Here is a 19,698-nt window from a genome sequence, read left to right as displayed (position 1 = left end):
GGCCCTTAAACTGTTAATAGGACGGAGACCTCCGTCTGGGGCCCTTAAACTGTTAATTGGACGGAGACCTCCGTCTGGGGCCCTTAAACTGTTAATAGGACGGAGACCTCCGTCTGGGGCCCTTAAACTGTTAATTGGACGGAGACCTCCGTCTGGGGCCCTTAAACTGTTAATAGGACGGAGACCTCCGTCTGGGGCCCTTAAACTGTTAATTGGACGGAGACCTCCGTCTGGGGCCCTTAAACTGTTAATTGGACGGAGACCTCCGTCTGGGGCCCTTAAACTGTTAATAGGACGGAGACCTCCGTCTGGGGCCCTTAAACTGTTAATAGGACGGAGACCTCCGTCTGGGGCCCTTAAACTGTTAATAGGACGGAGACCTCCGTCTGGGGCCCTTAAACTGTTAATAGGACGGAGACCTCCGTCTGGGGCCCTTAAACTGTTAATAGGACGGAGACCTCCGTCTGGGGCCCTTAAACTGTTAATAGGACGGAGACCTCCGTCTGGGGCCCTTAAACTGTTAATAGGACGGAGAACTCCGTCTGGGGCCCTTAAACTGTTAATAGGACGGAGACCTCCGTCTGGGGCCCTTAAACTGTTAATAGGACGGAGACCTCCGTCTGGGGCCCTTAAACTGTTAATAGGACGGAGACCTCCGTCTGGGGCCCTTAAACTGTTAATTGTGTGAGTAAAATACAAACGTAACAATAATAATATAATGATGGAATTTGTCTTTGCCCCTTTTTTAAAGATAACTAATTGGTTGATTGAATACTTTATTGGTCAGAAATGTAAACAGCACAAGGTACAGTCAGACATACAGTATGCTAAAAGGATGACACAAAAAGTCAAAAACGTCCCGGGGACTATTCCATTGTGGTCCTACAGTATGTATTAAATTCATCAACACACAGCATAGAAATAACACCAAAATCCATATCATCAACAGGAGAAAAAGGGAAAATATATGGACAGTGAACGTCACCTCCTTTCTATGGGCAATGTCACCCATTCTGCAGGCCTGTCACATGATGCAGTGGCTCCCAAACTTTTTCATGTCAAGGACCCCCAAATTGACACTAATTAGCCTGCGGACCCCCATTTGAAAAGATATGCCAGGGACCCCCATGAGAGAAGGGCTCTATACTATAGCAGTGATTCTCAACCAGTTTAATTTCAAGGACCCCCTGGTTTTACATGCTTTTAGGCTACGGAACCCCCATTTAATGGCATTTAGTGTACAAATGGAACCAAATGGACCCGTTGGGGTCCATTTGGTTCCATTCGTACACTCTCAGAGTTACAGACCCATATTATATATTATATAGTATAGTATGTATAGTTAACATAGATACTCCACTGTTACGTTCTTAGTTTACGCATGATTCATGATAACTACTTTTTATATATGTGATGTATGCCATGCTTTTGTTATTGCTTAATGTAAATCGCTCTGGATTAAGAGCGTCTGCTAAATGCCTAAATTGTAAATTGTTATAAGGGTCCATTTGGTTCCAAACTATCATTTAGCTGGGTACCCCCTGGAACTCCCTCAAGGACCCCTGGGGGTCCCCGGACCCCACTTTGGGAACCATAACGTAATGTAACATGTATGTATGGGTCATGTCAGTGAAGCTAAGTGTTCGTGGAAGAGAAGTGGCCTGCATTACATTTATTTGTTTTCTTTGGCTGTATTACAACAGCTGGAAAAAGGAAATGGTACTTTTTCCCCCCCACAGACTTGGATATAGATCGGCTGTGTGTGTGCGTGCGTGCGTGTGTGTGTGCGTGTGTGTGTGTGGGGGGGTAGAGCAGTGAGGACATTTCCATTATGCATGGAGATATAGTTTACAGTGACCTAATCGCACAACAAAAGAATCAAAACCGAGAGACGCATTGTCTGCTGCCTGGAAGAGAGAAGGGAAGAACGTCCAAGTTCTGCCAGAACACAACGCGACACAACACAGCATCCACCCTCCCTCCCGGTCATCCACCCTCCCTCCTGGACACAACACAGCATCCACCCTCCCTCCCGGTCATCCACCCTCCCTCCTGGACACAACACAGCATCCACCCTCCCTCCCGGTCATCCACCCTCCCTCCCGGTCATCCACCCTCCCTCCCGGTCACAACACAGCATCCACCCACCCTCCCTACCGGTCATCCCATTGTTTCCTCTGGTCTGGGGTCCACCCTGGACGCTCCAGAGAGGACGGACGTAGTGCTGTGTGACCCAAAGCATGTGTGTTTTTGATGTGGCACACAGTGGTCTAGTAGCCCTGCAGCTTGTTCAGCCAAAAGCTGTTTGCAGTCCGGGACTCTCCCTCTTCCTTTGGTGTATCGCCTCAACCCTAACCTGGAAACCCCCCCCAAAAAACTATGCCTAAACCTAACCCTAATGAAATGCATTTTTATAGCGCTTTTCCAAGTGCTCAAAGCGCTTTACAATGGTTCATTCATTCATACTCACTTCCCACATTCGCACACCAATGGTAGCGAGCTCACACCGACCAACTCATTGGAGGCAATGTGGGGTTCAGTGTCTTGCCCTGACACAAAGACAATGTAGGGTTCAGTGTCTTGCCCTGACACAAAGACAATGTAGGGTTCAGTGTCTTGCCCTGACACAAAGACAATGTAGGGTTCAGTGTCTTGCCCTGACACAAAGACAATGTAGGGTTCAGTGTCTTGCCCTGACACAAAGACAATGTAGGGTTCAGTGTCTTGCCCTGACACAAAGACAATGTGGGGTTCAGTGTCTTGCCCTGACACAAAGACAATGTAGGGTTCAGTGTCTTGCCCTGACACAAAGACAATGTAGGGTTCAGTGTCTTGCCCTGACACAAAGACGCAGTCCCGTTTGCAGCCAGCAGGCTCTGTAATTATTGTAAGATCCAGAGGATCATAGGGAGAGAGGATAGATCCAGGGGAGCATAGAGAGGATAGATCCAGGGGAGCATAGGGAGGATAGATCCAGGGGAGCATAGAGAGGATAGATCCAGAGGAGCATAGAGAGGATAGATCCAGAGGAGCATAGAGAGGATAGATCCAGAGGAGCATAGAGAGGATAGATCCAGAGGAGCATAGAGAGGATAGATCCAGGGGAGCATAAAGAGAGAGGATAGATCCAGAGGAGCATAGAGAGAGAGGATAGATCCAGAGGAGCATAGAGAGAGAGGATAGATCCAGAGGAGCATAGAGAGGATAGATCCAGAGGAGCATAGAGAGGATAGATCCAGAGGAGCATAGAGAGGATAGATCCAGAGGAGCATAGAGAGAGAGGATAGATCCAGAGGAGCATAGAGAGAGAGGATAGATCCAGAGGAGCATAGAGAGGATAGATCCAGAGGAGCATAGAGAGGATAGATCCAGAGGAGCATAGAGAGGATAGATCCAGAGGAGCATAGAGAGAGAGGATAGATCCAGAGGAGCATAGAGAGGATAGATCCAGAGGAGCATAGAGAGGATAGATCCAGAGGAGCATAGAGAGAGAGGATAGATCCAGAGGAGCATAGAGAGGATAGATCCAGAGGAGCATAGAGAGGATAGATCCAGAGGAGCATAGAGAGGATAGATCCAGAGGAGCATAGAGAGGATAGATCCAGGGGAGCAGAGGGAGAGAGGATAGATCCAGAGGAGCATAGAGAGGATAGATCCAGAGGAGCATAGAGAGGATAGATCCAGAGGAGCATAGAGAGAGAGAATAGATCCAGGGGAGCATAGAGAGGATAGATCCAGGGGAGCATAGAGAGGATAGATCCAGAGGAGCATAGAGAGGATAGATCCAGGGGAGCATAGAGAGGATAGATCCAGAGGAGCATAGGGAGAGAGGATAGATCCAGAGGAGCATAGAGAGGATAGATCCAGGGGAGCAGAGAGTGGATAGATCCAGAGGAGCATAGAGAGGATAGATCCAGAGGAGCATAGAGAGGATAGATCCAGAGGAGCGTAGAGAGTGGATAGATCCAGGGGAGCATAGAGAGGATAGATCCAGAGGAGCATAGAGAGGATAGATCCAGAGGAGCATAGAGAGGATAGATCCAGGGGAGCAGAGGGAGGATAGATCCAGAGGAGCATAGAGAGAGAGGATAGATCCAGAGGAGCATAGAGAGGGAGGATAGATCCAGGGGAGCAGAGGGAGAGAGGATAGTGATGATCCACAGTTGCCGGCCATCTGGCCTGACAGAAATTGTTGTGATTAAATTGTTTGATAATGAAAAGGAGGAGAAGGAGAAAAGGAATGTGGGCGTTCTAGCCATGGCAAAACCACAAAAAAGATTGATTTATACAGTAAATTACTTTCCAGTGTGAATTATTAACCGTGCAATGATATTTAGCCAATATTGATTCAAAATGTAATAATTATAATATGATACACATTATCTAAAAATAATAATAACAAAGGGAGAAATAAATGGCTTTAGTACAATATTATTTGTTAGAGCTATGAATAGATTATGACATGTATTGACAGGGTTAAGGTCCTCTGTGGATTTAGTTCGTGCAAATCCCAGATGATTTCACAAATACACAAATCCCAGACGATTTCAGTTGACATTCACAGAGGAGACGGTGTTGTTTTTGGCAGCAAACTTCTATTTTAGTTTTAGTCATAGTCTTTGGAATTAAACTTCATTTAGTTTTAGTCACATTTTAGTCACCTGGAATTTCTTAGTGTTAGTCTAGTTTTAGTCGACTAAATGTTATGCGGTTTTAGTCGGCTAAATCTACAGGTGATTTAGTCGACTAAAATCTATTTTGTCGGGCCTTGATGCCATCGTAATGGCTGATTTTACACTTGCTGAAAATAGCAGATCTAATCGCAGCGCGACACGTTGTGAGCTTGTAGATCTGCTATTTTCACCATGCAAACTAAGTGTAAAATGATTTATACTGGATCTCTTGTCCACTAGTCCCTTCCTATGACTGAGAAAGGAGAGAGGCCGCACAGCTCGTAGTCACGATGCCATAAAATGTTTATTTTTCCAAATTTTGGAAAAATAAAAATGTGACTATGAGCTGTGCGGCCTCTCTCCTTTCTCAGTCATAGTTTTATCTCCTGCGGTCAGCACCTCCCCACTACTGGTGTGCGCTCCTACCTTTCTGTTGTTTGTTCGACCACTAGTCCCTTGCTAACATTTTAGTCTAGTTCGTCAGTGAAAAAAGGCAGTCGACGAACAATTGTAGTCTTAGTTTTAGTCGACGAAAACAACACTGTCCTACAGTATGTTGGAAAGGGAAACAAGACTGGTCCTCTGGGGGAAACAGATACCCATCAATGCCACAGCTGCAATCAATGGCTCACTAAGCCTCATGAGAATGAGTTCCAGGACCATGAGATTAATAGAGTGTATGCACATGACATCATCCTACCTGGAAGTTATGCGGGAATGCCCACTGAGTGGCAAAAAACTACTTTCTGGCCTTGACAGCCCATTCATCCAAACAGAAAAGTCCTGTCTGATTGCATTAAACAATGTTAAACTCACCAACATTGCAGCTGTACGAAAAGCTTGAATTATCCTCTTTCTATCTGCAACGTTTTTGTTTCATGAAAATCCACCATAGAAACGTTATGAGCTACTTTCTGTCAAGAAATGCCCTGCATTTGATTATTTTTCTAAGTGTCAGAGTTTGGAAGTGCTTGTTTTCAATAACACAACATTTTGCTGCCTCCTGCATTATGTGACATTTAGAAACAGGTGGTACGCAGGACGGTTGAGTGATTTCCAACGAGCGCTTCCAAACTCCAACACTCCATGCTGCTCAATGTTTTGCCACTCAGTCTAGATGAGGGGGGCGTGTCCTGATGGGAAAATCATGCATGTGCATACTCTCTATAGGAGGCTACACTTTTTGCTAAGATATCCAGAGGTCACTCTTTTTCTTTTCTACACTCAAACTGTTGTTGAGGTGCTTAGTAGTTCCTCCTGTCAGTCGTGTCTGTGCCTGACATGGTCTAATAGCTTCTGTTTCATAGACAATATACTGTATGTACTATGTACTGTACACCCTTATTGTGATTCTGGGCAGGTGTTTTCCCTGACCTTTTGTTAAGATCTCTAATATCACTATGTAACACCTGCATGTCTGTCCATTGCCAAAAGGCGTGGTCTTTGTCTGGCTGTCCTCCGGGGGATCGGCCACCTTTCTTCAGTTGGAAAGCCAGCCAAGTAAGTGATGACTCTGGCAAAGCATCCGGCCACGTTGTGTAAAGCAAAGCTGCTTTCAGCTGAGGGCGAGCAGCAGGCTTTGGATTGACCATCCATCTTTTGTCTCGCCAGCACTTCTGTCTATTGATCGTTTTGCCTCAACCAAATTAATGGTGTGTGTGTGTGTGTGTGTGTGTGTGTGTGTGTGTGTGTGTGTGTGTGTGTGTGTGTGTGTGTGTGTGTGTGTGTGTGTGTGTGTGTGTGTGTGTGTGTGTGTGTGTGTGTGTGTGTGTGTGTGTGTGTGTGTGTGTGTGTGTGTGTGTGTGTGTGTGTGTGTGTGTGTGTGTGTGTGTGTGTGTGTGTGTGTGTGTGTGTGTGTGTGTGTGTGTGTGTGTGTGTGTGAAGGTTTCTCATTTAGCAATAGTTTGGTGGTTTTAGCCTACTTGTGTTGAGAATAGAGATGTCCCGATACTGTATCGGTATCGGGAAAAGTATCGGATCGGCCCTTATTTGTCATATCGGGTCATATCGGTATCTGTGAATATGCCAGTCTAACCACAGATCCGACACAGGGGTAACACTATGGCAGGTGAATGAAATGTTGGGGCATGTGGAGTTTGCTTTGGAGTTGCCCAAACTGCAAGTGCACATTTGAGTGAGGAGTCTGCTATAAACACAACATGAGATATATAGCTATAAACACAACATGAGATCACGACACTGGTATCGGTATTCGGTATCGGCTAACACAGAAATTGAGGTATCGGGATCGGATCGGAACCGGGACATCCCTAGTTGAGAACCTGTTGCTGGCCATCAGTTGTGATAAGAAGTATTTGTACTATAACATCATTGAATACATCAAATACCACAATTATTACATTGTATTACAGTTATCTGCTTAATGCTGTCACTTACAATAAAATAGGAAACGAATATAAAAGAAAAACAGACATTGTCTTCACAGACTTCACAGAATCTCCCCACAGCACTAAGCTGAGCTGATGACTCACTGCAATTCTACCTTGACTTGATATCCTTAGTTCTGGGAAACAAGATTTTTCTTCATGGCCATGACAGACTTTGAAGTCACCCCCCGCGCTAAGAATGATGTGCTTAAAGTGAAAAGCGGGAAGAGTAATGATTGACACTCTGCATAATATGCCGTTCCCTGGAGGTGGGACCTGTAGTCTTTGGTTCTTAAAACCGTTGGAAGTCTATCTGGCAACGCCTGTGACTGGTGCTGAGGTGATGAATGGCTCTCCCGGGCCAACATTACCTCAGCTCTCTAAGCTTCCCAAGCTTCTGGGATTTAATGCTTTGCAAACACATACATACACACATCCCCCCCCCCCCCCCACACACACACACACACACACACACACACACACACACACACACACACACACACACACACACACACAGATACGGTTCTACAGCGAGAAGACAAAGAAGGTGGCCTACGTAATGAAGTTGCCTCGATGTGAAGTGAACACAATACATATTCAGTTTTAAGAATGACTTCTGAATCAACATCGAGAGTATAAACCCCTCTCTCTGTCAACGACATGATTGAGTTTTGGTTAATTTCCCAGTTTCCACACACACACACACACACACACACACACACACACACACACACACAGAGATACGGTTCTACAGCGAGAAGACAAAGAAGGTGGCCTACGTAATGAAGTTGCCTCGTGAATGTGAAGTGAACACAATACATATTCAGTTTTAAGAATGACTTCTGCATCAACGATCGAGAGTATAAACCCCCTCTCTCTGTCAACAACATGATTGAGTTTTTGGTTAATTTCCCAGAGGCTTTTCATTGCATGCCTCTGCGATTCGAGGCCAGATGGAAACGGTTGCAGTTCTCCCCCAGTTCCAAGAAAACCTACGTTCCTGGAGAGTGAGAACGTGATAAAGTAGGCATTCCGCGTGTCATCGTTTAATACCTCTGGTATCTCAGAATGCCAAGCCCGCGATGGGAGTGTTAGCAGCATTACCACATGCCGGTGGTGATGTCAGAATTGAAAGGCTTTGATTTGCACTTCTTCTTCACAGCATGCTGGGACAGGTACAGGTTTACTTTGGGTGACTCGCCTCAGCTGTGCTCTGATCCTGTGCCAACCGTAGTCATCCTACACTCCTCAGCCATAATAAAGGACACTTACTTGCAGCCTCAGCAATGTGTGTGTGTGTGTGTGTGCTAAATGAGTAATGAGAGATTAATTGAATTATACACCAGCTGTGGCGCAAAGACCCAATCAATCTATTAAGTGACAAATGTGAGATTTATTAAGTATGTCATCAGCTTTTAAATCGGAGGCAACTGGCATAAGGTGTCTTCCAGTCGTGCAGAGTAACTAAGTAATGTACTCAAGTACTCGACTTAAAGGACCACTTCACCACTTTTCAACCTATCTTCATATAATAGGTCCTCACTAATAATCGTGAAAAAATGGCGCAATTTTTTTCTACTCGGTCTGTGTCTCATAGGAGGGCTGTGGGCAGTTCAGAAACCGTCTTCCAGTGACATCATCGATGGGGAATACAAGCTAATAGAAACTGCAGGCGTTCTAGTCCTGAAAAGTTGCAATGCGAAAATGGAAGCCATCATGAAAATCTAAACATTTTTGTTAAAAAAATCTTGTTTAAAAAATAATCTGCCTAATGATGATGTCACTGGAAGACGGTTTCTAAACTGCCCACAGCCCTCCTATGAGACACAGACTGAGTAGAAAAAAATCGTGCCATTTTATCATGATTATTAGTGAGGACCTATTATATGAAGATAGGTTGAAAAGTGGTGAAGTGGTCCTTAAGTATGTCATCAGCTTTTAAATTGGAGTCAACTGGCATAAGGTGTTTTCCAGTCAGTCGTGCACAGTAACTAAGTAATGTACTCAAGTACTCGACTTAACTCAGTACTCGGCTAAGAGATTTATTTTTTTACTTTACTTTAGTATTTCCAATATACAATACTTTTTACTTCTGCACTACATCTCAGAAGCAAATATTGTACTTTTACCCCATTACTATTTATTTGACGGTTTGACCACTGTAAACTTACAGTGCACCGCTATGCAACACGTTGTGAGCTTGTATCTGCTATTTTCAAAGGATTTTTGTGCATTTTATACATTTGTAAATGTGTGAAATGGGTTTTTCTGCATAATGAGTACTTTTGATGCATACAATTTGAATTCCAGACTTTTACTTGTAACAACAGTAGTATTCATACTTTTACTTAAGTAAAACTATGCGAGTACTTTTTCTACTGTTTTCTCTGTTGCCTAACAGCACAATAGAGCGTCGCAGTCCCGCCCCCTCGAGAGACCCGGAAAAGAAATCCCCGTTCATTTTCCTCATAGACTTTTCAGAAAGTATTTATTTAAAGACGTTTACGCCGCGGACAAAGCCAACTCTTGTCGTGACAAATCATGACAACAAACACAATGTTTCGGGCTGAACAAATAATTAGAAAGAAGAAGAAAACGGCAGGTTACAACACTTTTTTTGTTGTTTTTCTTCTTTGTAATTATTTGTTTGCTCCAAAATATTGTGTTTGTTGTCAGGATTTGTCACGACAAGAGTTGGCTTTGTACGACGCTTATAAGGTCTTTAAATAAATACGTTTTGAAATGTCTATGGGAAAAATGCATTGGGAACTATTTCCTGGGCCTGGCGTCGTCATGAAAGGGGGCGGGACTGCGACGCTCTATACTATAGTAGAATGCTGATGGTCTCGTGTCTCTCTTTTTGACCTTCGTCTTGCTGTAGTCTCATGTGCATACCACTCTTTTCTGTTTCTCTCTCTTCATTTCTCTGTCTGTCTGTTTGTCTGTCTGTCTGTCTGTCTGTCTGTCTGTCTGTCTGTCTGTCTGTCTGTGTCTCTGTCTGTGTCTCTGTCTGTGTCTCTGTCTCTCCTCCTCCAGAAAGAGATCCAGGCCATGAGCCAGTGCCATCACCCCAACATTGTGTCCTACTACACCTCGTTTGTGGTAAAGGATGAACTCTGGCTGGTGATGAAGCTATTGAGTGGCGGTAAGAGCCTGTTTACTATACCTCACACACACACGCACGCACCCACGCACGCACGCACGCACGCGCGCATGCACACACATGATGAAGCTATTGAGTGGCGGTAAGAGCCTGTTTACTTTACCACACACACACACACGCACGCACGCACGCGCGCGCGTGCACACACACACACACACACACACACACACACACACACACACACACACACACACACTGTCACACACACACACACACTGACACACTGACACACACACACACACACACACACATGCACGCACACACGTGTGTTGGTGATGAAGCTATTGAGTGGTGGTAAGAGCCCATTTACACTATACCTCATACACACACACACACATGCACGCACACACGTGTGCTTGTGCACGCGCACGCATGAGGACATAAACATTTGATGACATGGATTTTATTAATGTTGTTTTTTTACACATGCCTTTTCCTTCCATGCCTCTGAAAACACTTCCCTCATCCCTCACTTCCCTCATACTGTAAAACTCCACTTCACCCTCTGTGTCGCCGTCTTAATGTAAAGGGTCCTATAGGCAGCTAAATGGATCACTTAGTACTTGCCAAATAAGACCATTTATTTCTCACTGCGACGACATCTGCAGGGGAATAGTTGGTGGGAATTTAGTGAAATAAATATTTTTTAATGAACAATGTTAGAATGGAATTATGGACATAATTATTATTCAAAGTACAGTACTTGTTCGGTGAGTGTATATTTTGATGCGTCAGGTGGAAAATAATTCACCAAGTTCATCTTCTCCATCGCTGCCGAATTCCTTTTTAATCGTCCAACCTCCTCTTCTTCAAAATAGTGATTTCAGTAAACAAAAAACGTCTGAAACATGTAGGGTTAGTACATTGTCGAATTGTGTAATCAAGGCTTAGATAAAATATGATGCTATCCACACAGATCACAATTCACTATTTTTAAAACCCATTCAGGACGGGAACCCCTGTTGGGGTTTTTACCCTTCAAGATGGGAACCCCTGTTGGGGTTTTTACCCTTCAAGATGGGAACCCCTATGGGGTTTTTACCCTTCAAGATGGGAACCCCTGTTGGGGTTTTTACCCTTCAAGATGGGAACCCCTGTTGGGGTTTTTACCCTTCAAGATGGGAACCCCTGTTGGGGTTTTTACCCTTCAAGATGGGAAACCCTTTGGGGTTTTTACCCTTCAAGATGGGAACCCCTGTTGGGGTTTTTACCCTTCAAGATGGGAACCCCTGTTGGGGTTTTTACCCTTCAAGATGGGAACCCCTGTTGGGGTTTTTACCCTTCAAGATGGGAAACCCTTTGGGGTTTTTACCCTTCAAGATGGGAACCCCTGTTGGGGTTTTTACCCTTCAAGATGGGAACCCCTGTTGGGGTTTTTACCCTTCAAGATGGGAACCCCTGTTGGGGTTTTTACCCTTCAAGATGGGAAACCCTTTGGGGTTTTTACCCTTCAAGATGGGAACCCCTGTTGGGGTTTTTACCCTTCAAGATGGGAACCCCTGTTGGGGTTTTTACCCTTCAAGATGGGAACCCCTGTTGGGGTTTTTACCCTTCAAGATGGGAACCCCTGTTGGGGTTTTTACCCTTCAAGATGGGAAACCCTTTGGGGTTTTTACCCTTCAAGATGGGAACCCCTGTTGGGGTTTTTACCCTTCAAGATGGGAAACCCTTTGGGGTTTTTACCCTTCAAGATGGGAAACCCTTTGGGGTTTTTACCCTTCAAGATGGGAACCCCTGTTGGGGTTTTTACCCTTCAAGATGGGAAACCCTTTGGGGTTTTTACCCTTCAAGATGGGAAACCCTTTGGGGTTTTTACCCTTCAAGATGGGAAACCCTTTGGGGTTTTTACCCTTCAAGATGGGAAACCCTTTGGGGTTTTTACCCTTCAAGATGGGAAACCCTTTGGGGGTTCTTGTTGCTATGTACAGTAGAGACCTGCGGATGGCGGATTTACCCGTGGTTGCCAAGGTTAACCGCAGTTTAGAGCGGATTTACCCGTGGTTGCCAAGGTTAACCGCAGTTTAGAGTGGATTTACCCGTGGTTGCCAAGGTTAACCGCAGTTTAGAGTGGATTTACCCGTGGTTGCCAAGGTTAACCGCAGTTTAGAGTGGATTTACCCGTGGTTGCCAAGGTTAACCGCAGTTTAGAGTGGATTTACCCGTGGTTGCCAAGGTTAACCGCAGTTTAGAGTGGATTTACCCGTGGTTGCCAAGGTTAACCGCAGTTTAGAGTGGATTTACCCGTGGTTGCCAAGGTTAACCGCAGTTTAGAGCGGATTTACCCGTGGTTGCCAAGGTTAACCGCAGTTTAGAGTGGATTTACCCGTGGTTGCCAAGGTTAACCGCAGTTTAGAGCGGATTTACCCGTGGTTGCCAAGGTTAACCGCAGTTTAGAGTGGATTTACCCGTGGTTGCCAAGGTTAACCGCAGTTTAGAGTGGATTTACCCGTGGTTGCCAAGGTTAACCGCAGTTTAGAGCGGATTTACCCGTGGTTGCCAAGGTTAACCGCAGTTTAGAGTGGATTTACCCGTGGTTGCCAAGGTTAACCGCAGTTTAGAGTGGATTTACCCGTGGTTGCCAAGGTTAACCGCAGTTTAGAGTGGATTTACCCGTGGTTGCCAAGGTTAACCGCAGTTTAGAGTGGATTTACCCGTGGTTGCCAAGGTTAACCGCAGTTTAGAGCGGATTTACCCGTGGTTGCCAAGGTTAACCGCAGTTTAGAGTGGATTTACCCGTGGTTGCCAAGGTTAACCGCAGTTTAGAGTGGATTTACCCGTGGTTGCCAAGGTTAACCACAGTTTAGAGTGGATTTACCCGTGGTTGCCAAGGTTAACCGCAGTTTAGAGCGGATTTACCCGTGGTTGCCAAGGTTAACCGCAGTTTAGAGTGGATTTACCCGTGGTTGCCAAGGTTAACCGCAGTTTAGAGCGGATTTACCCGTGGTTGCCAAGGTTAACCGCAGTTTAGAGTGGATTTACCCGTGGTTGCCAAGGTTAACCGCAGTTTAGAGTGGATTTACCCGTGGTTGCCAAGGTTAACCGCAGTTTAGAGTGGATTTACCCGTGGTTGCCAAGGTTAACCGCAGTTTAGAGCGGATTTACCCGTGGTTGCCAAGGTTAACCGCAGTTTAGAGCGGATTTACCCGTGGTTGCCAAGGTTAACCGCAGTTTAGAGCGGATTTACCCGTGGTTGCCAAGGTTAACCGCAGTTTAGAGCGGATTTACCCGTGGTTGCCAAGGTTAACCGCAGTTTAGAGTGGATTTACCCGTGGTTGCCAAGGTTAACCACAGTTTAGAGTGGATTTACCCGTGGTTGCCAAGGTTAACCGCAGTTTAGAGCGGATTTACCCGTGGTTGCCAAGGTTAACCGCAGTTTAGAGCGGATTTACCCGTGGTTGCCAAGGTTAACCGCAGTTTAGAGTGGATTTACCCGTGGTTGCCAAGGTTAACCGCAGTTTAGAGTGGATTTACCCGTGGTTGCCAAGGTTAACCGCAGTTTAGAGTGGATTTGGGTCATTCAAATATATTATAAATTAATATTGGATAAACCGCAGGTGAAATATTGCAGGAAATAAATTAATGGCATCTATCTATAGGCTTATTATAGCTTTTAAAACGTACAATATCTTGGCAAAATCTCGAATTATTACAATTCATAAATTGTAATAATTCATGAATGCGGTCGGATAACGGGCGCATTATAAATCTTCACACGCGGATTCGGGTGACAAAAAAGCTCATCCGCAGGTCTCTAATGTACAGCATACAGCAGCATAACATTTTTGTAATTTTTGAATAAATATTTGATGTTTTTCAGAAAACTTTTTAGAGCGTTTTAGTAATCGGCCTCAGTCCTGTTGACTCGCCCCATCACTAGATGGAAAGCCAAGCATCAGCCGCTGGGGCTTCCACTCCTCCTCTCATCCACCAGCCTTGGAGGCAGTCAACTTGTCTTATAGTCTGTCTTAAGTGTTACAAAGAGCTGTGGGATATAGACACAGGCGTCAGGACAGGGGGGAGGAGGTGAGTTATGGGGCAGCAGGGAGGGCGGGATAACAGCAGCGGTAGCGACTAGCCGACTGCAGAGCAAGTGGAGAGTGACGGGCAGCTGGCTGGCTGGCTGATGGATGTGGGGGGTGTGTAACTGTGTGTGATTGTAGGGAATGTGACAGCCACTGATCCTCATTGTTATGTCATGTGTGCAGGGGCCCGGGCCCCCACGCAGCCAGCACGGAGAGGGGGGCCAGGGCCCCCACGCAGCCAGGGCCCCCACGCAGCCAGGGCCCCCCATGCAGCCAGCGCGGAGAGGCTAATAACCAGGCAGGGATAATAATAGTCCACGGGTCGGCATTAACAGCACTCCCGTGGCAGCTCTACAATTAACCAGTGCGAGGTGAAGTTGAAGAGGAGCATATTACGGATACAGTCGAGGCTGCCCGAGACCCAAAAGCCTCTCGGATGATGATATTATGCTTATTGGCATTTCCGAGGTCGGGCAGTAGTAACGTAACCACGTGAGTCAGCATCAAAGATACGTCTTGCGGAATCTTTCTTATCCAGGGGGTTTTGCAGAGACTTTAGATGAGTAGTTTCTCATTGCAACGTTTTGGAGGATAGACTTACTTGTGGCTCTTCAGTGAGTATGCCTTTGAGCAGTGTTGCCAACTCTTGTGAGAGAAATAAGCCAAATGGTTTTGGAGGATAGACTTACTTGTGGCTCTTCAGTGAGTATGCCTTTGAGCAGTGTTGCCAACTCTTGTGAGAGAAATAAGCCAAATGGTTTTGGAGGATAGACTTAACTTGTGGCTCTTCAGTGAGTATGCCTTTGAGCAGTGTTGCCAACTCTTGTGAGAGAAATAAGCCAAATGGTTTTGGAGGATAGACTTACTTGTGGCTCTTCAGTGAGTATGCCTTTGAGCAGTGTTGCCAACTCTTGTGAGAGAAATAAGCCAAATGGTTTTGGAGGATAGACTTAACTTGTGGCTCTTCAGTGAGTATATATGCCTTTGAGGTTAATGGGGAAGAGAGGCTTTTATATATAGGCCCTGATCTTGGAGGGCTCATAGAGTTAAACAGAGCATGGCGATTAGAGCCCGCAGTGTGCAGTGAACCAGAGGGGCGGTGGGTGTGCTCTGCTTTACTCTTGAGATGAAGACAGCCTGATGGGGGGGGGGGGGGGGGTAATGGGCATTCATTTCCAAAGTGCCGAGTGATCACCGCCCCCCTCTTGCTCTTTGTCTCTCTTAAACACGCGCACGCCGGTGGGTATCAGCCCAACCCACTAGCCGCCCCTTCCCCGGCCCCCCCTGTGTGTACACAGAGTCCCACTGTAACGGATAGTGCCCAGGTGGTGCCTGGCTCCCTCAGATCCACTTGAGTCACGAGCCACATGGCAGCCGCCACCGTACAGCTGGAACCAGGGAAGGTTGGCGGTTGCCCGCCAAGCCACGCTGGAGCTGGGCGGGCACGGGGGCAGACAGCCACTTAGATGCCCCCACCTCGGCGAAAACGGAGGCCCTTGATGTTGAGTTTTATTGTGCGGCGTAATTAAATGATCACCGCGACAACATCTACCATGGAGACAGAGCTCAAATGGGCCCCGGTTGACATGTTTGTCACAGAACATCACAACCCCGTGCCCATCTGCTTCCTCTGACCTCAGCATAAAGGCAGCTGTTTACTTCACAGAGAGCTCAATAAAACGCAGACTTTTTTTTATCGGTTGGTCTGTCAAAAAACAAAACAAACACAATGTTAGACTTTGGCCAATGCATACGTCACTCAATTCAATTAAATTCAAAGGGCTTTATTGGCATGAGAAAACATACGTTTACATTGCCAAAGCAGAAAGCACAATACAGCAATACAATCAAAACAAAAATGATGTACATTTGAAAGTCAGAATCTTCAATAGATCAATTTCTATGTACCAAGATCACTGGATGCAGGTATAGTGGAGGAATATACACAATGATTAGTCTTTAGGGTGGTTGTGTTCCGTTTGATATCCTTCTCCTATCACAGCAACTCACGCATCTTGCTGTTTGCACATTGTTGTACTTCGCCCAGCAGATATGGGATATCACTCACTTCACACTTGTGTTCTAAAAGCCAGACCCCGCCCACTCAGTAATCTGATCAATGAATCTGATCATAATTTAATCATAATAAATCAATTAATGAAACGACCACGGCTTGCGATGTCGGCCCACTCGAGCCACTGGAGCAGTGTACAGCTAGTTGGTTTTAGTACCTGCATGCATATACCGACGTGCTGTGGGGAGGTTGTCATGGACGGCGGGTATGAAGGTTTTGTCATTTCTTGCAACACTGTAGGTTGTGTTTTAGCCATGGTCACTAGAGAGGGGGTTCAGAGGTGTTTTGTAATACCTGGAGGTTAACCCATTTAGGCCTGACGTTGAAATGAAAACAATGTCTTCTAAATCCTAAAGGTTTTCTGAAATACCTATGTTTCTATGTCAGTGGTGCTGACAATCTACAAGCTCGTAGCGCGGCACCGAGTGCCGCGCTATGAGCTTGTAGATCTGCTATTTTTCAATAGCTAAAGCATAACATAATGCTTAAAACACCAAAAGGGGTTCCCGCCCAAAATGACTCGTGAGGCTATTGCCCCTTGGCTAGCATCCCTTCTAAAACTATCGCTGCTTTTTCGCTGCTGGCAGAACGAAGCCCGGGATGAACGCAGAAACATGCCGAAACAAAAAGTGACCCTTGGCGAAAGGGCCTTTCTGTGTGGAGTTTGCATGTTCTCCCCGTGTCCCCTAGGGTAGGTACCCTCACAAAAAACATGCAGTAATCATGGTCTCTAAACTACCTCCCCCTGGCCAGCCGGGGCGCCCGACGGAGGAGAAAGGAACTGGTTGGAATAACGTGTTCCTTCCACACGCTACGTCCAACCAGGGAAACTCGGAGCAACTTGGACACTCAGGCATGAAGGAAGCATGAGTTCAAGTCCGTTGCTCTCCCCATGTCCCCCATATATGGGGACTAGGTTGGTGGAGGGTGTGAAGAGCCCAGGATCACATTAGATAATTGACACAGGGGTGAAAAATGGGTTACAAAATAGTGGGATAAAAAAAAACAGAAAGTGAATGAGTCATGGCCACCCAACATTATGACCAGTTTTTTAGCCAGACTTTTTCGGCTAGTCGGAAACATCTCAGAGCTGCAGAACAGTCAAACTAACTTCTCTAGCCATGCCCTCCCGAAGTTCGGAATGACGTCAATATGAAGTTTATTTGCCTGAACCGAAAACAAATGTGGCTGGATTATGGTGCAGTTTTTAAGTGGTGCAACCACTTCCTTAAAGGGATAGTTCAGATTTTTTGAACTTAAGTTGTATGAAATACTTGCCATTAATATAGTGGTTGCAACTGTATTAATTGATTGCCCGAGTCCCATGGTGGGAGTTCTGCTCTGGTTTTGGTCAATATTAAGTAGTTCCGGTCATTTTGTGGGGGGCACTGGGGCCACGCAGTAAAAGTAAATGAATCCACAAAACGATCGTAATTTGTATTGTTGACCTATTTCTAAAATATTAGTGTGACTTTCGTTCAACTTTGACCCCTCTATCACATGGAACTATTTTTTGGGCGTAGTGATATGGACACAAAAGACATAGTTCTGTGTGATAGAGGGGTAAAAAAAGAACGGAAGTTGCACTAATATTTTAGAAATAGATCAACAATACAAATTACGTTAGTTTTGTGGATTCATTTACTTTTACTGCGTGGCCCCCAGTGCCCCCCACAAAATGACCGGAACTACTTGATATTTCACCAAAACCAGAGCAGAACTCCCACCACAGGACTCGGGCAATCAATTAATACAGTTGCAACCACTATATTAATGGCAAGTATTTCATACAACTTAAGTTCAAAAAATCTGAACTATCCCTTTAAGTGACTATGTGTGTGGGTGCCTTCCTGCCTGCCTGGGTGGCTGGGTGCGTCTGAGCACGAAAACAGCATGGTTGTTTTTCACCACCTGCGCAACCTAACACACATGCACATATTAACTGTATATATGGTGATTTTGGGTGTGCCAGTATAGTACAGTGATAGTACAGCCTGATGAGCTGACTTGTGTTGCAAGACGATTGGCGGGCCGCCCGGGAGTTTGATCCATCACATCCCTGACGTGTCTATTTAATCTTGACAGTTGTTGGTTTGTAAAGTGTTGTATGACGAGGCAGCAGGGTGCATTCCGACAGCTCTCCTTCTCAAAGAGAAGAATGAAGAGGAAACGCCGTCGGACCGCATTATTCCCTGGTTGCGTAGCAGCATTCTCTCATTGTCAAACAAGATGCAGACCAGATAAAGTCATTGAGTAAGTTACTAGAAAAGCATAGATTAGTACGATGAGGATAATAATACATACTGTACAATTTATGGTGCTTTTCTGAGTACTCATTCACTTAAAATGTAGTCGCTAGCAGACAGAAACCATGTATCTCCAGTTTTCATCTTATTAACCCATTTTGACCTGAGATCAGATTCTAAAAATGTCTTCTAAATCCTGACAGTTTTCTGAAAAAGCTATGTTTCTATGTCAGTCGTTATTCGATTTTTCAAAAATAGCAGACCTATTTTGGGCAGGAACCCCTTTTGGTGTTAGCATTATGTTATGCTTTAGCTATTGAAAAATAGCAGATCTACAAGCTCATAGAGCGCCACCGAGAGGCCACATCTGCACATTTTGATTTAAAAAGAAAAAGAAAAAAACCTTTCAAAAGTCTTAGAAAATGTTCACTTAGTCCTACTGTATAATTAATGTCATGCCCAAAACAGGGACGCCAGGGTGAAAGTAGATATGTGGGAGCTAAAAGTATCGACAACAAGAGCTTACATTTCCTGAAAAGTAACTGCTTTGTTCACTGAGGCTGATTCTACAATGTCTTCTAAATCCTAACAGTTTTCTGAAAATAAATGTGCGTTCATAGCACGCCACCGAGTGGCACGCTACGAGCTTGTAGGTCTGCTATTTTTGAAAAATCGAAGAACGACTGACATAGAAACATAGCTTTTTCAGAAAACTGTCAGGATGTAGAAGACATTTTTAGAATCTAATCTCGGGTCAAAATGGGTTAGTGGGTAAAGGGTAGAGCATTTTCTATAAAATGTTCTGAATGTGAGCCGTGTGAACAAGTGTTCCATTGAAGGTCCATACAGTACATAAAGCAAAGCAAAAAAGCTTTATGTTTTTGTTTACCCAGGGAAGTGGAGTAAGCTCGAGATGCTTGTTTACAGCCACACCCTGCTCATAGAACATTTCATGGTTGGGGTTCAATGCCTTGCTCAAGGGCACTTCAGCGGTAATAATTTTAACGTGCCGGTCCGGGGATTCGAACTGGCAACCTTCCGGTATCAAGACCGCTCCACAAACCGTTCGGCCACCGCTGCCCCGCTGCTGTTACATACAGTAACCTGTCACTAAAGCTGACCCCACACTGACT

General features: G+C 45.3%; 1 protein-coding gene across 4 annotated transcripts in view; it reads left to right on the top strand.

The window, feature by feature from the left end:
• Positions 1–19,698, top strand: part of oxsr1b (oxidative stress responsive kinase 1b) — a 183,680-nt gene that overhangs the window by 61,348 nt on the left and 102,634 nt on the right. Inside the window, exon 3 of one of the 4 annotated variants that reach the window (XM_079489156.1) lies at positions 10,097–10,205. The exons of the other annotated variants lie outside the window; for them this stretch is intronic. Coding sequence (XP_079345282.1) covers positions 10,097–10,205 — 109 coding nt within the window. The remainder of the gene's footprint in view (positions 1–10,096; positions 10,206–19,698) is intronic. 4 annotated transcript variants of the gene reach the window in all.

The sequence above is a fragment of the Electrona antarctica genome, assembly GCF_951216825.1.
Source record: "Electrona antarctica genome assembly, chromosome: 20".
Classification (NCBI taxonomy): Eukaryota; Metazoa; Chordata; class Actinopteri; order Myctophiformes; family Myctophidae; genus Electrona; species Electrona antarctica.
This window is presented reverse-complemented; position numbering and strand designations above follow the sequence as displayed.